We start from the raw sequence: 24,233 nt of genomic DNA, 5'->3' as shown, positions 1-24,233 counted from the left end.
CACCTAAGGAAACTGGAATTTCCTCCAGACTCAGGCTAGTACAGCTTAAAATACATCATAGAATATACCACTCGCTGGGCCAACGCTGGTGAGGATGGGCTACAGGACCAAGGCAGACTGCACAAAGGGATGTGGCCAGGGAGTACCTTTGTGCACTTGCTCTGGGAATGTCAGTCTATCCAAGAATACTGGGCGGGAGTGGCGAGCAGCATGGAGGAAGTAATGGGTGTTAAAATCGACTGTAATATAAAACTGTGCCTTCGAAATATTTGGGGTCCCACAGACTTAAGCACCAAGGAGAGAACATGGGTGACATTGGGTATGATGATTGCCAAAAAGAATATTGCCAGGCTGTGGGGGCAAAGTACAAACTGTCATTGAGACTTTGGGAAAACGATATGGACCATTGTATGTTCACTGAGAAAACAGCTAATGAATATAGAGGCTGCCCCAACAAATGGACACAAATATGGAGCGAATGGAATTGCCAAGGCAAAGGCACGAATCAGAGTAGACTAATCCCAATTTTACTAACTGTGTAAAGTCTGTAACTTGATATATGCCTTTCTAACTGGGGGGAGCTCTATCTATGGATGTTGCATTGGCATTCATGTCGTACCATTGTTTAAACCTGTACTACCTTGTCTTAATAAAAAGAATAGTTACAAAAATTTAAAGAATTTTATATTTAGACTTTGTCTTGTTTCATGGGCTCAAAGTCATTTTGTAAGGACACACTTTCAGGTATCCTCCAAGATGTTTATGGCTTTGGATAGTCGTAGAAGGAGCCAACAGGGAATAAGAAAGATTTGAAGACAAAAGCTCCATGAAAATTAGTGGCTATAATAAAAGATAGTTGGTTCACATTAGAGCTTCTTGTGATAATTTCTTATTTTTAAACATTCTTTGGAGGTTTAACATGTGCAAAAAATGTTCTGATTTGATGAAGTTTGGAAGGGCAGCACATGCTCAGTTCATGATTGCAGGATCTTTTTTCGGGGAAAGTAGACTTTGGTTTTTCCCCCAGCAGGTTGAGATACGTCTTCCGTGTGATGTTTTTTTTCTTCAGATTGCAGTTGGTTGGGTTGTACCAGTTCTCCAAGATTTTCGGAACTTTATGTTTTACATAGCTTCACATTCACTGCTCAGTTGTCCTTGGGTGATAGTAGTTCATACACCTAAACAAAGTTTCAGAAATCTTCAGAACTGAGTTAGGTGAACTAAGCCCTCATAGATATAGCTTCATTGTAATCACAAGAGGATGTTCACTGGGTTTTAAGACTTCTCTTGACACAACCTCAGAGTTTCTGCTTGCACTATATGTTGTTGCAATGATCCACATTTTGTAATGAAGAAGGAGGCATTAGGGAACTAGTAAGAAGTGAGACAATTGTGTGAAGTGTGTAGACAATTACAATACCATATATTTTCTCTAGAAAAAAAATATGGCCCTTACAAGTCCACCTGGATGCTTCATAGTGGCAAGTAAGAGATCCTTAAGAAGAATTTACATTAACGCATTCATTTAAACATATATCATTCAACTGACATCATTTGTTTGAGGCACAGGTGCCTTCCTGGTTAATATAAGAGACATCCCTTGTGAATTCCACTTAGTGTGACATCATTTTGTACAAGTACATATAAGAATACAGGGCTTAGGATGTGTAATATAGTAAAGTGCAGGTACAAATGTCTTACAGTTGTTATTGAGTTAGTCATAGTTTGTTTTACAACATAACCATTTTATGGTTTCTGAAGGCACCACCTCCATTTATAGGTAATCTATATAGGGTCCTCCTTAATTCCAATGTATGCAAGCATTTTCACAAGATGTAAGTTATAGAGAATGCTGTTGATGCATGTGAATTAATGGAATAACGAAAACTAAGAAACCACATTGGAGGAAACAACATAATCAAAAACTATTTTAAGAAAAGGCAATTTTAAGGAAATACAAATAAACTGAAAATTAAAGGAAACATTTTAAACGAAAGATCATCTATCTACAGGCTTTATCACAATTTAATATGAATCCACCCTTCAAGGGGTATTGGCTTCATTATACAGGCCCAGATTTGCTAAGCCGGCACAGGGAAATGCATAGGCTTATTTATGTACAAAGCCACACTAGTCCTGATTTGCGTGGCCTTGCATGGCTTTGTAAAGAAATATATATTGCAAAACAGGGGCTTGCACTGCATTACAACACATTTCATAGTGGTGGGCATTCCCTAGAGGAGCATGGGCATTCTCATGTATCCGCCCATGGATTTCACGTGATTTTAGATCTACCAGGGTTGTAAAGCTAGTATTGCAAGAAATCGGTATGCCTACCACAGATGCATATTTCTCTTTGTTACTTCCTCGTTCTGAGAGTGATGCATTCTACATCATGCATAGAAAGAGAAAAATGCCTCTTTGGGTTGTGTTTTTTGCAGGACGGTGTCCCTACCTGCACAAAACCAAACTTGCCGGTAACTGAGGCACCCTTGCACTATGGTGCAAGGTTGCCTGCATTGGCACCAGACAGCACACAGTGATCCAGCGCTAGGAGAGAGAAGAAATGCTCCATGTCTCTGTAAATATGGAGCATTTCTGCTTTCTCCCTTTCAGGCAATACAGCGCAGCAAGTTCCCTTGCTGCACCACATTACCTGAAATATTAGTAAATATGCACCACAATTTTCTCGATAAGTAACACCTACCACCCTTTTTTTTAATAACTTTTTATATTAAGCAAATCATATCTTTGGCATCTAGCATTATGTTTGCTAATGATCCAATCAGGCCTATATCCTTTATAAATGGGTTGTCACCATAAACAACACAAGCCTACTGTATTAAGCATAAGCTTTCCCCCATCAGGCATACTGCCGTAACGTTACAATATGTCCACAGTTAAAATTGCCACTTTTTTGGATGGAGCCTGCGAGAGCATGCGCTAACACATGTGTCTCGCTTGTGAAACACTGTTGTACATATAAAAGGACTTGGAGCCTACCAGTTTCTTACCATTTGTTGGCTTGTGTGGTGTAGCGTCCTACCCATCCCAGGTGCTCGCCAATGCCTACACCACACACAGTAAGTAGTTATACACCTCTTTATTCTTCAACGTATAAGCAAGAACTCCATGTTATAAACCTGCATTCACTTAATTACCCTCCAACGCTTACGTCACAGGTCTACAGAGTCCATTTGGAACCAAACCAGTTCTGTCATTCTTTATTTGCAGAGCACTACATCTCTCCCTTTGTTAAATAAAAGTTACAACTTTATACAATAAATAAACAAAAGAATAAAATAATACTTAAATAATTACAGATACATATGCACTTACAATTCTTCAATGAGCCTTTATGGCGCTTGAATCACACATCCTGATTGGGTTATGGGAAACCGGGAGCTGGCAGTTGAAGTGTCAGTGATTTGCATAGGTGAGGTGGAAACAACAGCAGTTGCAGGATCATTAATTGTCTGTCTGGACCCAGTCTCTACAGTGACATCAATGTTTGGTGAGAGATGAGCTACATGTCTAAAGAGAGAAGAATCTCTCATAAGGGACTTCCCAGGACATTGGTAAGCCCCCATGTTTCCTTTGGTGGTTGTGAGAGTAAAGGGCTCAGGATTCTGCTCTCACAGTGCACAGCTCCACTGTAAGTGCCCTGCTTAGCACTGCCCTCGGTTCGAGTCCCTGTGCTTCTCCCTTGGACTGCCTCACTTCTAGCTGGCCTCTCGGCTTACTGCGTCCTTGACCGCCTCCTCTTAATCCCTGGTTTCCATTTTTCTGTTTTCCTCACTCTTGTATCCCTTATTCAGTTTTCCCTCCTCTTCCTTTCTTTCTTCTTTCTTTCTTTTAATTGTCCCTCCTTTCTTCGCATCGTTTTTGCTCCTGAAAAATAATCAGCAGGATTTTTATCTTTCCCTGGACTGTGAACAATTGTTTAGTGATATTATTGTAATCCTGCACTGCAGAGTTCAATATGAGGAGGTATCTTGTCTTTAGGATTGCCAAATATTGTCAATAGTGCTTGATGATTGGTCACTACTGTGAAAGGCTTTCCATATAAGAAAACATGGGAATATTCAGAAGCCAACACCACTGCCAAGCTTTCTTTATCATGTTGTGAATAAGCACATTTAGTTTGTGACAAGCTTTAACTGGCGTAAGCCACGATATGCCTTCAGGCTTTTGGTTGTCCATTGTGCTGTGCAAGAATTACGCCTAACCCGACAGGTCTAGCATAAACTACAACCTCTGTATGAAGCTTGTCGTCAAAGTAGGCCATTTCAGTGCCATTTCCAATGGCTTGCTTTATTCTCTTGAAACTTTCCTTGCACTTATGTGACCACTGAAACACCACATTATTTATCACCAATTCTCATAATGGTGCACTGACTGTGGCAAAGTCTTGTATGTATCCAAAACAGTAACTGGCCATACCAAGGAATGAGCGTAACATAGAAATGTCCTTTGGGGAATCAGCAGTAGATTGCAATTACACTTTGGCTGAATGAGGTTTCATAACACCATCAAAAAAGGTATGGCCAAATAAGGTCAATTTTGTCTTATATAATTCACATTTGTCAGCATTCAAAGTCAAACCAGCATAATTTAGTGAATGACATACTTGCATGAGAGCTTTGTCATTCTCTCTATCAGGTGCTTTGAAGATTAATATTTCGTCACTATTGTTGAAGGCATTTACAACAGGCTGTATGATTCATTGAACGACGTCTTAGAAAAGTTCTGCAGCAGAGGATACACCAAAACTCAGTGACTTATAGCGAAACAGACCAATGTGTGTTGAAAAAGTTGTAATGTACCTGTAATTCTCTTCAAGTTCCAAACGGCGATATCCTTGGTTTAAGTTGAGTCGAGAGAAAAACTTGGCACCAATCAATTGAGTTATCATATCAGCAATGTGCAGTCCTGGATGTCTTTCTCTCTCATTTGCCTAGTTAGCCTTTCGCATGTCAATATCAATGCCTACAGCTCCTTCACGCTCTCTTTTAGGAACTACCACTATGGGAGAAACCCATGGCGTTGGACCAGTGGAGCTAGCAATGATATTGTGTTTGAGCAACAAATTAAGTTCTTTTGCAACAGCTTCTTGCAGTGAAATGCAATTTGTCCGTGTCTTTGGACAATAGAAGGATCAACCTTGTTTATATGTAACTGTGCAATAATAGTCTTGAGCTTTCCTAACCCACGAAATAATGAAGGAAATTGACTAACTATTTCATGATGAGCTTTCATATTGTACTACACTGATATTAGTCCCATATCAGCAGTGGTGTTGAAACTGAGCAGCCAGGCCTTTGAAGCCATCCCATGAAGTACATGAATAGGCGCCTGCACCACTATTTTCTTGAGTTTCATCACAGCTGCAAATGAACCATGACTTTTTATAGGTGTCGGTGGAGGCCATATATATACTTGAATTTTCGATTGCTTAAATAATGGTAATGGAGACAATTCATAAATTTCTCCTGAGTCATAATGTTGCTCAACACACCTCTATCAATAATAAAAGGTATTGAACACCCACTTATATTCAGGGTAATCTTCGGACAATGTTTGTAGGTATTTGCGCTTTTTCTTGTCGATGTTTCATCTGCGTTTTTTCTCACATTCAACTAGCCCCATATATGCATGTCGGTTTGAAGTAAACATCAGCATTGAGCAGTGATCATTGTCACTTTCACTTGAAATCAATACTGAGGAACTCTTTGAAGATTATTTTGATGAGGATCAACTTCGTTTTGTGTCGATTTGCCTCAGTTGGTGTGACCGCTATGCTTTGTGAGAGTGCGTCGAATGATGTAAACACTAAGTCGGTCATTTTGTCCTCACGCTGGGACGTACTTACATTTCCCTTCACCTTGCAAACCATCACAAAATGATTTGCCTTTACACAGCCGTTGCAAATCTGTTAAAACACAAAACATTGACCATCATGTGGAAATGACAATCGCTCTCACCTCCTCTTAGTAGTTATGCGATTTCCTCACTTCCCAACTCAGGTAACATGGAAAATTCCCCATATAAAATCTCGGCTATTCCTAATGACCAGAAGTCATCTCATGCAACCACTTCAGAACCACCGTCTAAAAAGCGGAAAGCCTGAGGACCACCTAAAACCAATCACATGCCACTAAAATCTGGGAAGCGCAAAGGGGTGTCCGCAACTAGCTCTAGTTGTACGGTGCTAGGAAATGTTACAGCTAGTCAGCCTTGCTTAGTGGACTCTTGTGCTCCCTCTGATTCGACCATCGAGGCTGACTTCTGCACTAGGATTAAAGCTAAATTAGAGCAGGGCCTCACTAAACTCCCCCTCCATAGCGCTAATGGGTCATCAGTGGGAGGGGCTCAAACTAAATTGAATGAAAAGTTAGTGGAAGCTGGCACCGGCCCGGCTAGCAGCCTCGGCTGCTCTGCACCTGTGTCTGGACCTATTCCCCAGGTTGTACATATAGACAACCTGTCGCAAACCACACACACCGCTCTCCCTCCCTAGAAGCAGGTTGAAAGACAGAGTAGCTATCGAACCCCTCTGTCAGTCAGTCAGTCATAATAACTTTATTTCGATTCGTAGAAACAAATCATAAAAGTTCAGACATTTACACAGTTTAAAAACATGATATCATTGTGTTTACAGCCTTAAACATTATTATGTTACCACTGAATATTTTGCAAGTATAAAAAAGTCACATATATAAAAACACATAAAATTTTAGTCGGTACAATACAATTCATATCAATGGTAATCTATACGATATTTTGTCAATCAACTTGTGTACCATGAAAATAATTAATATTGGTTTCTGATAGTAAGTGCCACTCGAATGAAATTAAGCACGGCATTACATATTGCTGGGGTTGATAGTGAGAGTAAATGGTCATATCCCTCTTTATAATAACGGGTTCCAAGGGATAACAAAACCGGCCTGATAAAGCGGTTTCTTGGATCTTTGTACAGAGTGCAAAATAGTACAAGATGGAGAGTGTTTTGAGAAAATTTGTTGTTACAGGCACAGGGGAGTAAACTCTCACACCATCCCGCTTGTTTTGGGAAAGCAAATAAGAAATGCAGTGTATTAAGGCGGAACCTAGTCAGGTAAAAGCGCCATTGTATATGTCCTATATATGAAAGGTAAGGTTGATGCTGCAACCTTCCCTTGTGATAAACCGCACTCTCACTGTTTCTCAGAGCACCTAAGCTGGTGCGATACGCCTCTTTAATTAATAACTTTGTCTCACTACCAATGGACTCAGTGTTCGTAAAGATGTGACCCAAACCTATCCTACAAAGAGTTTCCCTGACATATGATAGCCAAGGGATCTTCTGGAAGTGCTCCAACTTGAGGCAATCTTTTAATATTGCCTTTGTGAGTTTCAAATCATCTGAGCTCCAAACCTTACTCCAGAGCAGTAAGGGGGAGACATGGATCATATCACTCACAAATTCAAGACCCACCTCAGTATGGCAAAACATGTTAGAGGTGCCCATTGGCACGCATAGGAGTCGTTTAACGAACTTATTTTCCATAATTTGAATTTTGTTGCACGATTGCGTTCCCCACACACCCGCACCGTATGTTACAACTGGGATGCATTTTGCTTTGTATAGGGATGTTAATTCTGCAACCGGCTTCTGACCCAGTTTACTGGAAAAACGGAAAATAGCCTCTACTGCTTGGGTGGCCTTTTGGACACGGGCAGACACCAGGGGATCCCAACTCAAGGTTTTATTAAATATGTTCCCCAAGTAATTAAAGCAGTCAACTTTCACAATATGTGAGTCCTTCACCATAAGCCGGCGGGATTTTATTCCTTTGGGGCCGCAAACCATAGTGAAGGTCTTTGTGAAGTTCACCCTTAAATCTAGACCCTGCATGAAGATTTCGAAAGCATTTAAGCAAATTTGCATGCTGTTGGCTGTTAGGGTCATCAGAACCGGGTCATCTGCATAAGATAACATCGGTATCCGTTTGCCATTAACCTGGGGAAAATTAGCGCAGCTCTCCAACAGGAAAGCTTCCAGGCCATTTGTGTACACCAGGAACAGAAAGGGAGCCAGTATACACCCCTGGCGAACACCCTCGGTCGATGTAATGGGCTTTGTTTTCTCCCCGGCTGGGCCAAATCTAACCCTTACTGTCGTGGCAGCATGGAGTCTGCGGAGGAGTGTAACCAAAGGCTCCTCAAACCCCATAGACTCCATCATTTGCCTAAGTTAGTTTCTACAGACAGTATCAAAAGCACTGGATAAGTCCATGAAAGCCAAGTGGACACAACCACACTTGGCCCTCATGTACTTACCCATGATTAGCGCCAAATTTAGGCACTGCTCTGTGGTGCCTTTTCCCCGCCTAAATCCATATTGGGATTCCACAATGATGTCATTCGACTCAGCCCATGTTTCCAGGCGGGCCAAAATCACCCTGCCCATTAATTTACAAGATGCATCAATAAGCGATATAGGTCTGTAACAACAGGGGTCACGTTTATTGCCTTTTTTGAATATCGGGACTACTATCGCCTCTTGCCATGAGGCTGGAATATGACCAACCACAACTGCTTTAAACAAGAGTAGTAAAAGTGGTGCCCACACTTCTATATTGTGTTTAAAAAGGTCCAAAGGCACGGAGTCCGGCCCAGGGGCCTTTAATGACGTGCCCTTACTTAATGCGGCCTCTACCTCAGAAAGAGTCAGTGAGCAACTAAGCCTATTCGCTGACTCCAGCTTGGGATCACCGATACTGTCATTACTAATTACATCCGGGGCCCCCTTTGGGTTAAAAATATGCCTATAGTGTACCTCCCAGGTTTCCCCTGGGATGTGCACCTGAAGGGTATCCTTTTCCTCACATGGTAAAAAAGGGCGGTTTATTAACCTCCCAGAAGAGTCAGCTGTTTTTAATTCTGAGGCCTTCCGTAAGTCATCCCACGCCTTTGTTTTTAACTCTGTTTTACGCTTGAAAATGGCATCTCTATAAGTTTTCCTTGCCCTTTTAACTGAATCCCTATTCCGTGGCACTAGGCGTAGAGCCTTCGTTAGGCTAGACTGAGCTCTTGAGCATTCTCGGTCAAACCATTTGCAGGTATTTCCCCTATTACCACCCACAGGTTTCAGTAAGTGCGAGGCCACATTGTCTAAAAGTTTCTCAAAGTTATCAATTATAACCTCCGGCTCATTTAGTGGATTTAGACAGGCATCTATCGTATGTGTGTTTATTTAAAAAATCTGACGCTCTAGGTGACTTACATCTATCCTATTCCACTTTAAGGTGACCCCCTGATTCTGGCTGAATTTGATTGTATGCTCCAAGATCTGCATTCTCTTGGAAGCAGGACACAAACTCGGAATTAATGGATTATGGTCACTTACTGGGTTAGCCTCAATATGGAAATCGTTAATAAGATACGAATATTTTTTAGAGACCAGCACAAAGTCGATCACACTCGCCTGTCCTCCTGTTTCATAAAAAGTGGGGATGCTCGACAATCTTGAGAAGTTAGACATGTCCAGGTCACAAAGATTGTTAATTATTATTATATTGTTTAAAGCCTCTCCCTATTTTGTGTGCTTAAAATGAGCAGATGGCTGATCATTTAGGTCTACCAGGCCACAAACTCTTGTACCGCTAAATTTACACAGAGTACAATTAAAATCTCCTACCCACATAATAAATAGAGGTGATGTAGTATTGGATACTTTAGCAATCTCGTCCTGTAATTTTTGTTTGACCCCCGTGTCCCCTTGTCCCAGCCTCACGAGCTCCCAGCCTTTTCTTCACCTACCGCCAGAAGCCACTCTCCGTACAGTTGTTTTGACCAACGTCCCAGTACTTGCCGCAGGCGCCCGGGAGCACTGGTCCACGTTAAGGAACAAAGCGCTACATTTGCTGGGTGCCAGGACAGGCATTAGGGAACCCCTATTTCATGAATCTATGATGGTACGCCAATCCCATGGTTGGGCAAATCCAACAAGACAGTCCCAGGCGATTGTGTGGTCCTTAGTTTTAGATCACCAAGATTGGTCCAGCACATATTGGAGAGGACGGGTACACGCCACCTCAATGAGGTTGGCATTAATTGCGTCCCCTTGTTTTTTTTTTACAAAATAGAAGCATTCAATGGACATAGTGTGGAGAGGGGGAATCAATCTTGAATGACCAGCTTATGCATCCGACCCCTGCGTTCCTGATTCCCACTAGAAATCGGTTTGAAGCCCTAAACTCCTTAGAAGAACAGGACTGACTTAAAGCCCCTGGTGGCCTGTTATGTTATGTTATGTTATGTTAAGTGGTATTTGTAAAGCGCGCTGACACCATGGGTTTCCTGGCGCTGTCTTTAATAGGTACTTCAGGAGTCAGGGAGTCGTTTGGGCTGGCCTTGAGACCCCACGAACAGAGATAGGGCGGCCTGGTATCTGGAAAGTTTTTGACCTTGGCTCTGCTCATTCCAGCCCTGTTGACCCTGGCGCAGGTTGCAGCACTGGTGTAACAATAACATCTGATCTGGCACAAGGGGATCCTGCCTCTATTTCATTAGTTAAACATACTTGCATTCATGGTGAAGCTAATTTGCATAATACTCTTTCCTCCAAACCTATGGTAGTGTTTGACCTTCCTGATTTAAATGTAAAGCAAATAGTACTTTCTCCTCCTGGAATATTGCAGGATTATTGCGGATTGTCGACCAAGTCTGCCTCTGCTGACTGGGCTGAGTTTGTCGTCAACTATGATATCTGTTTTTTTCAAGACACCTGGTCACTGAACCCTGTCTTTTTCCCGGGTTACTTGAATTTTTATAAATCCGCACTAGGGGGACAGAGAGGCAGGCCGTCGGGTGGACTCACATGTTGGGTAAGGCAATCGGCTGGTTGGGAGGTGCAGGAAGTTTACGTCGACAGCCTCGGCATAATGGCTCTACGGATCAGGAGGGCGGGCATGTTCAACGCGTTGTTGCTCAATGTCTATGCCAGAGGGTTGCCTGGGGGCAGAGCCTCTCCTGTAGTCGCAGAGCTCAACAGGTTTCTGGGTAACCAGTGGGATGGCTATAACTTGATTATTGCGGCAATTTCAACTGTACCTTTGAGCCCCTCGACCAAGATGATGGTAATCTCACCCTGGAAGAGGACACCCAATGGAACATCCCGCAATTAAACCTTAGTTCCATCAAAAAGTGGACAGAGGCAGCACTACAGCTTAAAGGGTTATGCTTTGGAAGAAGTCTCCGAGCAGCCAACGGTAGGACACATTCGGATGGCAAGGGCGCCCATACGTTCACCAATGGAATCAGAAGTAGTCGTATTGACTATTTCCTCCTCAATGTTGAACATTGGTCCCTTTTGTTAGACATGGAGATCCGGGAGCGGATTGAAAGCGATCACAATCCGCTTATCCTAACCCTCAAGGTTCCTGGCTTATCAAGTAATGGCAATGGGCCGGTTGAGGATAGGTTAATGGAGCCTTTTCTCTCCAACGACCTGAGGAGAAATAGATGGGCTAGGATGTTGGACAACAAGGTGGATGTGGTAGAGATGAAATCCCTGGTTGGCCACGCACTCACCATTCTACATGGCTGTGATTCCCTGGAGGAGGTTAACTGCATTATACCTAAGGTGCACAATGTGCTGTTTGCGGAGCTTAAAAAGTTTTTCATTAAGCCAAATAAAAAGACGAGGGCCCTATCCATGAAACCAGCCGCATGGTATAATAAATCCTGCAGGGAGGCATAAAAGCTTTTGGCCTCGGCCATTAAATCACAGGTAGTGGGAGATATAAGAAAAGCCAGACTAAGGTACAAGGCTTCCCAGCTGCAGGCGAAGAAGGACTTGGATGAGTCTCGTTGGCATGATTTGCTAATAGCGAGCAATGAACATAAAATTGCCTACTTCTGGCATCTTGTTAAATGGGGCAGCAGGGCGATTTCCCAAGCTCCGGTAAATCATGTTGCCCCGGAGGCGTGGGTGTCACACTTTGAGGTTCAGTTTACAGCAACTGTCGGTACGGTGCCAGCTATCAACCAATATCTATCCGATACATGTGCATCATTTACTTGCCTCGAGGTGGTAAATGTGCTAAAGTCAATACCGCGAGGCCGGGATCCAGGACCAGACTGTATCCTGGCTGACCTGTTTGTGTCAGACCAAGAGAACTGGGTTCCCTATATAAATTATCTCGCAAATGCAGTAGCGAGTGCGCCCCCATCCCCGAGACGTGGTACGGAGCGGAAATTCTTCCTATACACAAGAAGGGTGATCGCTCGCTACCAGGCAACTATAGGCCAATTAGCCTAATTGACTCTATCCAAAAAATTGTCGCAAGGCTGGTCTTAGTAAGAATACAGGCTTGGATAGATAAGATGGATATTCTGACGCCATTACAGGCAGGCTTCCGTCCCCACATAAGCACCATTGATCAGGTGCTTAGGTTTGTTCTTGTGTACTGGAGGTGGTCGTTATTGGGGGTGGTACGATCTATGTAGATCTTAAGACTGCATGTGACCTAGTTCCACGTACAAAACTGGCCATGGCCAAATCCTGTGACACCCGACGTTCCATTAGGATAATCCCTTGATCAATTACAGAGTTAGCTCTTGTTATAAAATTGTCCAGTGTACCAGTTAGAAGCATCCCTGGAGTTGTAGTTTTAGTCCTGCTCTCACGTGTAGTCATAATATATAATATTATTTATGAACAGGGCTTACTATTATACCAAAGTGTACACAGTTAGCCTAAAACAGGTGAAAGAGGGTGGGCCCGGTCCGGTCTCTCTCGGTCTAGAACGGGCTAAAACGGGCCCGCCCTTGGCCCGGGCTTCGCCCGCGCGCGTCCCGCGGTACGCGGGAATAGATGTAAATAAATATAGGGAGGAGTGGGCGGGAAGAGTCCCAGGTGCCAACGATGATCTCGCACTTGGGCTGCTGGTCCTCGCAGTCCCGCAGCGCTACTCCCAAACGGCGGCAAATCAGGAAGATGATTCCAGATTTAAGGCAAGTTTTAAAAACGAACTCAGACCCACAATGAGAACTGCTGCGAGCGGCTCCCGCGAAGCAGGGGCCGCGAGCAGTTATGAAGTGCAAGGAGGAGAGGGCGGGAAGAGTCCCAGGTGCCAACGATGATCTCGCGCTCGGGCTGCTGGTCCTCGCAGTCCCGCAGCGCTACTCCCAAACGGCGGCAAATCAGGAAGATGATTCCAGATTTAAGGTAAGTTTTAAAAACGAACTCAGACCCACAATGAGAACTGCTGCGAGCGGCATGACTTACTTAAAAACCAAGCAATAAAGATTACTTTCCCGCTGCATTGCATTTCACCTGGTGTAATTGTACATGTACAGTTACACATGCAGAGATTACTCTGCATCGTTGGACACTGGAATTCATGAAAGTTGCCCAGAAGGATCCCTGGAACTGGAAACCTCCAACTGTCATTTTATTGTTTCCCGTTGGAATTATAAGAAGCCTATGAATTAATGAAAGCCATACATCTGCATCCTTGTGAGGCAGTCGTGCTACAGGTGTAGATATACAACTTCGGGAATTAGGCCTATGACGGCACCTCACAAGTCTCTGCTGAGCTCGTGCAGCCAATCACAAACTGCCTTTTGTGGCCACCCTGGGGACCGTCCTTCATGACCAAGTCACAAGGTTTTTTTTTTCTCTCTGGTTCTCAGGAAGCCCTCACAAGACCATTCGACCGACCAACTCTAAATTATGAAACGTAATGAGTGCAAACTAGTAGTTAAATTGTCTTAAAGTTCCAGAACATAGCAGTATTTCCCATTAAACGTTTCCCGAACATGCTTTGTATGTATGGGATATTTCTATAGCACGAACCTAGTGCAAAGGTAGGGTAGCGCTGTACAACGCAAGAGATACTCGCACGTTCCCAGCCACCCCACCTCCTCTCTCAGTAGAAATAGAAAAAATACGTTGTGTCCTCTGACCTCTTCATGAAAGGTAACATCTTCCATAAAAGCTCTCTTGCGCATAATCACGATGAGCAGCTGTATGTATGTATGTGTATGTATGTATGTATTTATTTTTGTATAGCGCACATATCACCATTCGGTCTCACAGCGCTGACAGAGGTTTTAGGAGATGCAGAAAAGAAGAGGTATTACATCATTGCCTTAAATAGTAGAGTTTTGAGTTCTCTCCGGAAGATTTTATGATCCTGGTTTGATCTTAAGGCCGTAGGCAGGGCGTTCCATGCCATAGGGCCAACCTTCGAGAAACTCCTATCTCCATTTCTAACAGTTCGAACTCTTGGTATTTTTAGGAGATATTTGTTTGAAGAGCGCAATGTTCTTTCCGGGCAATATCCCTGAAGCTTGTTTTTTAGGTATTTGGGGCCCTGTCCATTTATTGATTTATGCACTAGGCAGCAGATCTTGAACCTTATGCGCTTTCTGACTGGGAGCCAGTGCAATTTCTTCAAACACGGGGCAGAGGGAGTACGTGGGGGCAGGTCGAGAGTCAGTCTGGCTGCTGCATTCTGGAGTGTCTGTAGCTTAGTTAGTGTACCTTCATTTGCATCAGCCAGAAGTGCACTGCCATAATCAAGGCGGCTGGTAATTAGGCCTTGTATCAATGGTTTACGGTAGAGCAGGGGTAGCCATTTAAATATTTTCCTTAGGCTTCTCATAAGACCTATGCAGGTGTGAACTACTTTGTCTATGTGGGGTGCCATGGTCAGCTTGTCGTCTAGGGTGATGCCCAGATTACGAACTGTACTTTTCGGAGATGGGCAAGGTCCAAGTTCCTGTGGCCACCACTCCTGAGACCAAATGGATTTGGCAGCGCCGAAGAGCATTATTTCGGACTTGCCTGCATTCAGCATCAAGAAATTGTTGGTCATCCAGGCCTTTATCTCTAACATGCAGTTTCTGAATCTCACTCTTGTCTCAGATGGCTCGTGGCCAAGGGTTATGAGGATTTGGGTGTCGTCGGCGTACGACAGTGTGTCGAAGCCGAAGTCCCTAATGATTTTGGCCAATGGTGATACGTAGGCATTAAATAGGGTTGGGCTTAAAATTGAGCCCTGGGGCACTCCCTTATCGTTATCAATCGCCCCTGACGAAAAAGGTCCTGACTTGACCCTAGAGCATCGCCCTTTAAGATAGCTTTGGATCCAACCTAGGGCTAGGCCTTCGACACCCATCCCCGCCAATCGCTTTAATAGGACTTTGTGGGATATGGTGTCGAAGGCCGCCGAGAGGTCTAGCAGGATGAGGATAGCTGAGTGTTTGGAGTCCAGTGCCAGCCGGACGTTGTCAACCACCTTTATCAATGCGGTCTCAGTGCTGTGGGAAGCTCTGAACCCTGACTGCGAGGGATCCAAGAGCGTATGTTCTTCCAGGTATTTAACTAGCTTTGCGTTGATAATGGATTCCATCAATTTACCAAAAAGTGGTAACAAAGATATGGGGTGGTAATTTATCGGTTGCTTAGGGTCTGCGTTGTTTTTCTTCAAGATTGGCCTCACAGTGGCTTCTTTCCAGGGGGTAGGGAAGGTGGCAAGTGTTAGAGACGTATTAAAAATGGATGTTAGTGTTGGAACCAGGGCGGGTGCTAGCTTTGCTAAAATCTGGGCAGACGCAGGGTCTTTGGGAGATCCAGATTTAGCTTTTTGTAATTTGTCAGCTACCTCGTCCTCAGAGATTGTTCCGAAGTCAGATCAATTCTGCTTTATGAGGTTTGTGGTGGAGGGGTCTGCATGGCATACTTCACTTGTTAGGCCTATTTCTGTGGGGAATGATTCATGGATTATATTTATTTTATCTTTAAAATAGATAGCTAATTTATCAGCCCATTCCTGAGACTCCTGTGCGATCTTTTGGCAGGCAAGGGGGTTTGAGAACTCTTTTACAATAGAGTAGAGTTCTTTCTGTGAATTTCCAGCTGCTTTAATTTTTTCCCCAAGATAGGTTTTTTTTTGCAGTGGCTATTCTGCTCATGTATTCTTTATGTGCTATTTTGTATTGTAATTTGTCATCGGTGTTTCTTGATTTGCGCCATTGTCGTTCAATTTTCCTTGTAGCTTGTTTAGTGGCTTTCAATTCATCAGTGAACCAGGGCGATTTCATTTTCGGGCAGTTTATTTGGCGTTTAGGGGCTATAAGATCCAGAGTCTTACTAATTGTGGAGTCGAAATCTAGTACCGATTTATTCAGTTCTATGTCCTCGCTTACTCTCGGGGGTACAAAGGTTTTGGAAAACGCTTCTAGGTTAATCTTTTTCCATGGGCGGCTCATCATTTTTTCTTTAAGATGCTTAGGAGCAGGCTCACTGGTTTTAATAGTGAATTTGATTATTACATGGTCGGACCATAAGACGGGAATTAGTTCATTTATATGCGTTTCTTGGGAGTTGATGCATACAATGTCTAGCGTGTGACCTGCTTTGTGTGTGGAATCGGTTTCGAGGAGTCTTAAGTCCAGGCACTCAATACTGTGCATTAGTTCCATTGTGTAAGGGTCCTCGTGTTTTTCCATATGGTGGTTGAAATCGCCTAACAACAGGAAGTTTTAACAAGCTAGTATATGGGGTGATAAGATGCTAACTAGCTGGGTGGCAAAATTAGCTTTGGTTTCTGGGGGTCGGTAAATCAAGGCTCCTTTCCATGACTCCTTCCTATTATAGGCAAGAGAGAAGATTAAAAACTCTCCCCAGGAGTCTAGGTATGTGTCGATGATGGTAATTTCAATTTCCGTTTTGTAAATTATCGCAGTTCCTCCCCCTCGTTTATCGGTTCTATCTAGTCTGGCTATTTTGTAATCAGAGGGCAAAGCTGCCGCTATGTCCGGACCCGATGTTTCCAATAGCCAGGACTCGGTTATAAAGAAAAGATCCGGGGATTCTTGATCAAGTATGTCCCAGATCTCTAGTGGGTGCTTAGGGAGCGACCGCACATTTCCGTATAAGCAAGTTAACAGTTTCCGAGTTGACGGAGGGCTAGGTTTAGTTGAAGGCTCAACGTTTGCTAACTGGGTCGAGTTGAGGGACAGGCGCTCTGTGCGAGTATAAGTGATCATTTTAGATGTTATATTTGTTTTTACCTGTTTGCTGACAACGAGCCGTCAGAAAGTCAGAAAGAGTTGGCCTGACGCCGGCCTGGCGCGGACAGGCGCAGACAGGAAGGGCTTGACTTTGGCGCGACTTAGGCGCGCTGCCTGCGCGCCGCTGCGCAAGTCCGCTCTGCGCACTCCGCTATATGCAGGAGTGGGCGGGACCGCCTTCCGGGGAGTCTAGAGCGCTGACCGGTGTGGGCTACCGGAAGCGCTGTTGTGGGAGGAAGGACCCCGCCGTGCTATCGGCACAAGCCGTGACGGATCGGGTGTCCAACAGGTAATCAGGGGCACAGATTCAAATTCAACACAATATATTTCAATCGTTGTGAAAAATGCTAATAAAGGATGCCTTATTTAAAACACGGCGCAGCACAGTTAAAAGTCAAGGTACAAGCTGGCTCTTAAAATCAGACAGTCTCGTTCTTTGTTACCAGTTTAAAAGTGCTCAGGTGCTCACGTGCAAAATGCGGCTAGTAAGTTTCAATTTTTACAATTCATACAGGTTTTAAAATTCATACAACGTTAAAAACGGGCGAAGCAGGAGCTGCCTTTCAATCAAGCAATCTCTTTGTCCTCTGACTGGGCAAGTCCGCTCTGCGCACTCCGCTATATGCAGGAGTGGGCGGGACCGCCTTCCGGGGAGTCTAGAGCGCTGACCGGTGTGGGCTACCGGAAGCACTGTTGTGGGAGGAAGGACCCCACCGTGCTATCGGCACAAGCCGTGACGGATCGGGTGTCCAACAGGTAATCAGGGGCACAGATTCAAATTCAACACAATATATTTCAATCGTTGTGAAAAATGCTAATAAAGGATGCCTTATTTAAAACACGGCGCAGCACAGTTAAAAGTCAAGGTACAAGCTGGCTCTTAAAATCAGACAGTCTCGTTCTTTGTTACCAGTTTAAAAGTGCTCAGGTGCTCACGTGCAAAATGCGGCTAGTAAGTTTCAATTTTTACAATTCATACAGGTTTTAAAATTCATACAACGTTAAAAACGGGCGAAGCAGGAGCTGCCTTTCAATCAAGCAATCTCTTTGTCCTCCGCTGTACATTTATCAACTTTACTGCAGAGTAAGGAGTTATTTTACTCACAAAACATTTGCACATGTCACAAATCAAAACCGTTCTAAATGTATGAACAGTGTGCAATTAAAGAAACCTTTCTTGCAATCCTGCCTACTTTTTCTTTGGTAAATGTTTATTGCGGGAGTTCTGGGAGCATGCATCGAGATATATGTAAAATCACACTTGAAGGCCTTGGACTTTGCCAAGAAAGGTTCATCCGCCCAACATTCTGCTGACATGATTGTAAGCTTCTCCACTTATGGGATATTTATTTTGCTTTCTGTTATCCACTATTACAACTAGTTATACATGTTCATCTCTTCTGTTTCTTGCTTCAGTTGTTTGGCTGTTTCTTGGCTTGGGAGACCAGAAATGTAAGCATCCCTGCTTTGAACGACAGCAAGTACATCGGAATGAGTGTGTACAACGTGGGCATCATGTGCATCATAGGAGCTGCTGTGTCGTTTCTCACTCGCGATCAGCCCAATGTCCAGTTCTGCATTGTGGCGCTGGTCATCATCTTCTGCAGCACCATCACGCTGTGTCTGGTGTTTGTGCCAAAGGTAAGTGGCCGATATGCCTCCAATTGTTACTACGGATAATATACTTTTATTTGATTTATAAAAAATCATAAAAGGGTGGGTCTTACCACCATACAAACAGCATGTGCATCGTGAAGTCAGCATAAAAACAACATTAAAATCACAGAAAAAGAGAAAAAAACATTATCTTAACAAACTTACACAAGTATACAATCGCAGTGTAAAGTTATAAGGATGTGGCTAGGGGGGGATATGACTGTCTCATTGAAACTGCGAAACGACTGATGATTGTTCTAGGAAAAAGTGCAAATACTTTGGGGAATAAGTGAGTTAGGTGGAAGATACACATGTTGACTCAGAGTAGAGAACACAGCCTGAAAAAGTGAGAATAAGGGGATTGTTACTAATGCACGGGGGCTTGTAACTTTTAAAACTTTGTCATTTTCTTTTCCTGTTTATAGACTTTTCCAATAGTGCAAATCAGTCTAGCTATGGTGTGAGAGCACTAAATGCATGCAGAACAGCAAACATTCTAAGGATGTCTGTAGCTTCATCTGGCCAGTTTGAAAATATAAGTGAAGTGACTAAAAATTAAAGCAAAATCGAGAACCAGGTTTTGCCCTGGCTTACGAAAGCTTGGAAACATAAAACACATATGGTCCCGAGTAATATTGTATGTTGCACTGTGTAGGAAAGTACATCATGTTATTGTGGTTCACCCATTTTCTCTTGTCTGGTTTGCTGGCTAAAGGATGGTATGCCCTATAGAACTGCTAAACAGTAGTATAGCACCTGTGCTTCCCCTATACACATGAATGGGATGGGGCATTGCTTGGGTGCACCTAATTGACCTATTTAACTTACCCGTAAAACAAGATGCAAAAATGTGGAAAGAAATGCATCAATGGCATGGATCTTTAATTTCATGTACAGGCTACATACAGTGTGTGTTCTTACACCCCCTTCATATATGACAAAAATATATGGCTGCCAGGCGCACCAGAGGACTCTGCTGGGATGCCGTTTAAAAATATTGCAGTGGCACATGTGTGGGAAAAATGCATTTGCCACATTGGAAACACCTATTTTTTATATCTTGGAAAAGTTGCTTCCAAAGTATGCTTTGCAAGCCCACATGACAGGGAGCTTAATATATTAAAACATTGGGAATGGTATGCAACCATAGTGAACAATAGTCGAAAAGCTGGTTTCACTGTGTAGGTAAAGCTTAATTTTCCAGGAGTGGGAATAGCTGAATTTCAAAAGCCTAATTGATTGTTGAAAGCAGATGTTTGATAACTTTGTGGAAAGGTAACTTTAAGAAAATCTATGATGTGCTGCCTGAAAAAACACAGTTTAAAACCAGTTTGCCTGGAAGTTCTGCTGTGTTGGCCAAAGTGCATTCTTGGCTTTCTGTTAATTATTCTTTTTCCGGAAGGCAATGACTTAGTCTCTGAACCTTGGATGATAAGGGCGTTGTCAATAAGTGGGTAGCTTGCCGGAATTAGCTATGTTTCATTTTTTGTCTTGGTAATACCAAGATGGGCTGGCACGAAGGGCTACAATTCATTGCCAGGGCCATCCAAGACTCTGGCTCCAACCCCAGGGGTGTATAGGGCTCATGGGAAGGTTTGTAGGAAACCAAGAAAGAACGTGCTGCTGAAGGGGGCGTGGAATTGGTGAGAAAATATTTAGGACGGTGTGGAGGGGATTCACCAATCACAGCCTAGTGCACAGGATAAAAGAGGCACCTAATCATCAACGTATAAGGACACTTACGAACCTGAGAAGGAAACATCTTTACCATGGAAGACTTTGTCTGACTGCAGGAAGCAGAGGACTTGAGACCTTCTGACTCCTTTGGCACGGAGGGACTGGAACTCTTTGGGTTTAAGTGTTCGACCTCCTTTTTGCTAGCTCTAGGTATATAAAAATAGAAGGACTTCTGATCGAAGAGGGCCCACCTGACTAGTGAAGGTTGAGCCCAACAGGAGCCCTGGTAGAAAGAGATCTAATGCCTAGACGTCTGTCCTGAGGACTGCAGGAATGACCAGGAGGAACTTTCCAGCAGTTGGACGGAAGTGGGACTTAGGGCCTGATTTGGAGTTGGGCGGTCTTGGAGTGGGCCACCATGTCAGGGCCGTATTCCAAGACCGCCAAAATATACGGCCGCCCACCAGCCAGATTACGAGTTATCTCCTGGTCTGACGGGCGGTCCTTTGGTGTTCCCAGGGCTGTGCACATGAAAAAAGGCACCGCAATGGGAACGCCCGTTCCTGCACGACATGGACTGTAAAGTCCATGAAGTGCAGGAAAGGGGGTGACTGCACACGGGTGGCACAACATGTGCCCCCTCTGCAGGCACCCATGGCACTAAAGCACCTTTGTTTCCTCACCGCAACAGTATTCATGTGGCTTCACTGCCATGAAAAGTGTGACTGTGAGGAAACTCCTAATATGCTTGGCTGTGCCGCAGCAGCACTGCCAGCATATAGGGGCCTCTGACCGCTGCACCACTGCTGCGGGATCATTGATATGGTGGGTGGAGCACCAGTCTACACATGCTGCCAAACTCGCAATCAAGCCACTAGTCATTTTTTCCACCTCTGGAGGACCAGGGCAAGGTGCTGATACTTCATCAAGAAAGGCACACCCTACATGGCCAAGCAAACCATGCTTGTCCCACTAGGAGCCTGCTGCTTGTGCCATAGTGACCAGGGGCTGAGGTTCACTGAGAATTTTGTTGGGACCCAACTAGGATGTGTATATTGTTTTGGTAAGGATACCTTGTTCCCCAACATATATCCCACTTTTCCATAGTTATGTTGTACTGTGCTATTTTATATTATCAGCTTTTGTATAGCGACTTACACAATTATTATTTTAATTTCAATCCATCCGTTGTATATCACTGTTTAGCTGTGTTAGAATGTTTATGGTTTAAAAAGATGTGCTCATTTTCTAACATAGTTATTGTTTGCATTGGGTAATTTGAAGCAAAATTAGTTTGATCTTGCCAAGCATCTTTGTGTGTGTATTGATGGGTGTGCCTCAGGACGGTGACATTTTTCCTTGAGCTGAGTGGCTCCTTGTCTCTTGACAGGCTGATACAGAGTATTGTTTAGATTGGATTGTTTCCTAGGTAGATAGCTACAATGTGATGTGAGTATGAGGGTGATGTATGCTTAAAACTAACTTTATCTGATTGATCTTGAGAAAAATGTCGGTATGGTGTAAGGAAAATAATGTTCAGCTGTCAATGTTTTCCCAACTATATCGTCGTGGTGGCGTGTTGTGCACATGAGGACATCAGGGTTATGTCTTGTGTTTTCTGTTGGAAACAAGTGAAATATAAGCTCGACTGAAAAGGTGTTTAATTGTGGGTATTGTTAGTGTGAGAAAATGGAAGGATCAAGCCTTATCGCAGAAATAGAGAGGTTCTTGACTCCTACTTCTAGACCACCCGTTGTCAATCTGTACAAGAAAGAAAGTATTTTAGTCACTCATTGCGGGCCAACTGTGTACTTTCCTAAGATGTGTCACTATCACTTCAGGTTCGATCACTCAGTCTTCCTGTCCTTCACATTGTTTTGTTTTTCTCATACTCGGTCCCTCAGGTCTGTTCTTCCTCCTTAGAAAGGCAGGATGTTTGTGTGCTCTCTTGCCACTTCCCCCTTCCTTTACTTTTGGCTCCTGTATTGTGACTTTCAACTGGTTGTCAAGAATGTCTCTTGGTCTTCTTCAACAATCATCACAGCACCAATGGATGACGTGTCAGCAATTGGTTCGCTGCTGCTGTGTCAATGTCTTTACATATTTAAGGCAAGGCATTCACATTACTTTGACATCTGGATTTTTAATGTTCGTGTTCTTCCGAGTATGTACTTACCTTGCAGACACCAATCACCATGAGGACTGTTTCTGACTATCCAGTATGTGCTCATATCATGAAGTCCTCCAAATGAAAGTCTCTGAATAAGCCTATGTGCACTTACCTTAGGAACACCAATCCCAGAGAAAGAAACATTTAGCCATCCTTGGAGTTTAGTTTCTATTATGAGAACTACAACAGTAAAAAAGAGGGTTGGGATTCACATTGGATTTGAAGTTATTTGAACCTTGACAATTTGACAGGCCTAAAAAAGTATTCCAGACATAAATCCTGTACAGGCTATGGTTCAAGACATAACCAAGATACAGGATGAATTGTGAACCAGAGAGAGCTTTAGTGATCAATAATATTAGTCAATTAGTAGGGGCACTACCTTCTATCAGTACAAGTGCTCCAAGGGTTATCTTGCAGTCTGAAGTCAGCTCTAGTCCTCATTATTCAACAGAAACTATGGCTATATCGCCTTACCAGGGTAACAGGGTGCTTGCCTAAGCTAATAAATATGGAGGTGATCTACATACCTTCCAGACTTTTCTCGAAAAATGTATGCTCAATTTTATGCCACAACCATATTATTTCCAATTGGTCAAGACTAAGGTTGCATTTGTTTCTGTCCTATTTAACTAACGATGCAATTTTGTGGGTGATGCCCCTGATTTTGAATAAGAGTTCATGGCTGAAGAATTGCAAATACATTTATTCAACAATTTTGAGTTATATTTGGTGAAGACAAGAATATTGAATCTGCTAACAATTGGCTCTTGATGCTATATCAAGGGTCGACAAACCCGTGAGCTTATATAGCTCATTTCTAGCTACTAAAGCAACATGGACTGAAGAAGCAGCTACTGTTTTATTTGACCAAGGATTGCGACAAAAATGCTTTATCGTTATGTTATCACTACATCAACAGCTTTGTTCGGCCTTACTTCTCCAATCGATGGGCAACAGAAAAGTTCATGAGGAGAATCTTAAGAACAGGGTATAAACTACCTGGGCTGTTAAAATGGAGATGTCGCCAGTAGAAGAAATCAAAGATTACCTTTGAAGATTTACAACATGCAGAAACATTTAACTAAGACTGAGAAAGAGACCTCTGAAGTAATGTTTTTAGGATTTGTGATATTTGAAATTGGCATCAACATGGATCCTAGCAAAATCACAACAATCGAAGAGTGGCCTCCGCCCAAGAATGAAAATGATTTTCCAACTTCTACCATCATTTAATACCAGACGTTTCCGATATCATGAAACACATTATGACACACACTCAGAAATGAATTTCTATATTTCTATGGATTTCATTGTGATGCTCTCGTTGTCTATTTAATGTCACTCAGAACCTGTAAGAAATAGGGTTATTTGTTGAAAGGGATGGAAGCCCTGCTCAGGCAACAAACACAAGCCTTGTCAGGGTGAACCACAAAAGTCACTAAATTAACCTGTGCTTTACCTTCTGATACCTTGGCACACAGCAGGTAGGTTCAACTTAGAGCCAAGGTGTAAGGTATTAATGCATGAAAGGGTAAACAACAAGCTAGACACAAGATCCAAAACAAATATTTGCAGTGAACAAAGCCAGGCCTTAGCTAGTACAAAAACAGTGCATATTCACAGTATTCATATATCAATTGATCTGACAGGTACA

General features: G+C 43.3%; 1 protein-coding gene across 1 annotated transcript in view; it reads left to right on the top strand.

Annotated features, from left to right (window-relative positions):
• The window catches only part of GABBR2 (gamma-aminobutyric acid type B receptor subunit 2), a 1,581,022-nt gene that overhangs the window by 1,478,975 nt on the left and 77,814 nt on the right, over positions 1 to 24,233 (top strand). Inside the window, exon 15 of the mRNA XM_078686234.1 lies at positions 18,490 to 18,714. Coding sequence (XP_078542360.1) covers positions 18,490 to 18,714 — 225 coding nt within the window. The remainder of the gene's footprint in view (positions 1 to 18,489; positions 18,715 to 24,233) is intronic.

This window comes from Lissotriton helveticus, chromosome 4_1 (genome assembly GCF_964261635.1).
Source record: "Lissotriton helveticus chromosome 4_1, aLisHel1.1, whole genome shotgun sequence".
In the NCBI taxonomy this organism is placed as follows: Eukaryota; Metazoa; Chordata; class Amphibia; order Caudata; family Salamandridae; genus Lissotriton; species Lissotriton helveticus.
Note: the sequence above shows the minus strand (reverse complement) of the source record. Positions and strands in the feature narration are given on the sequence as shown.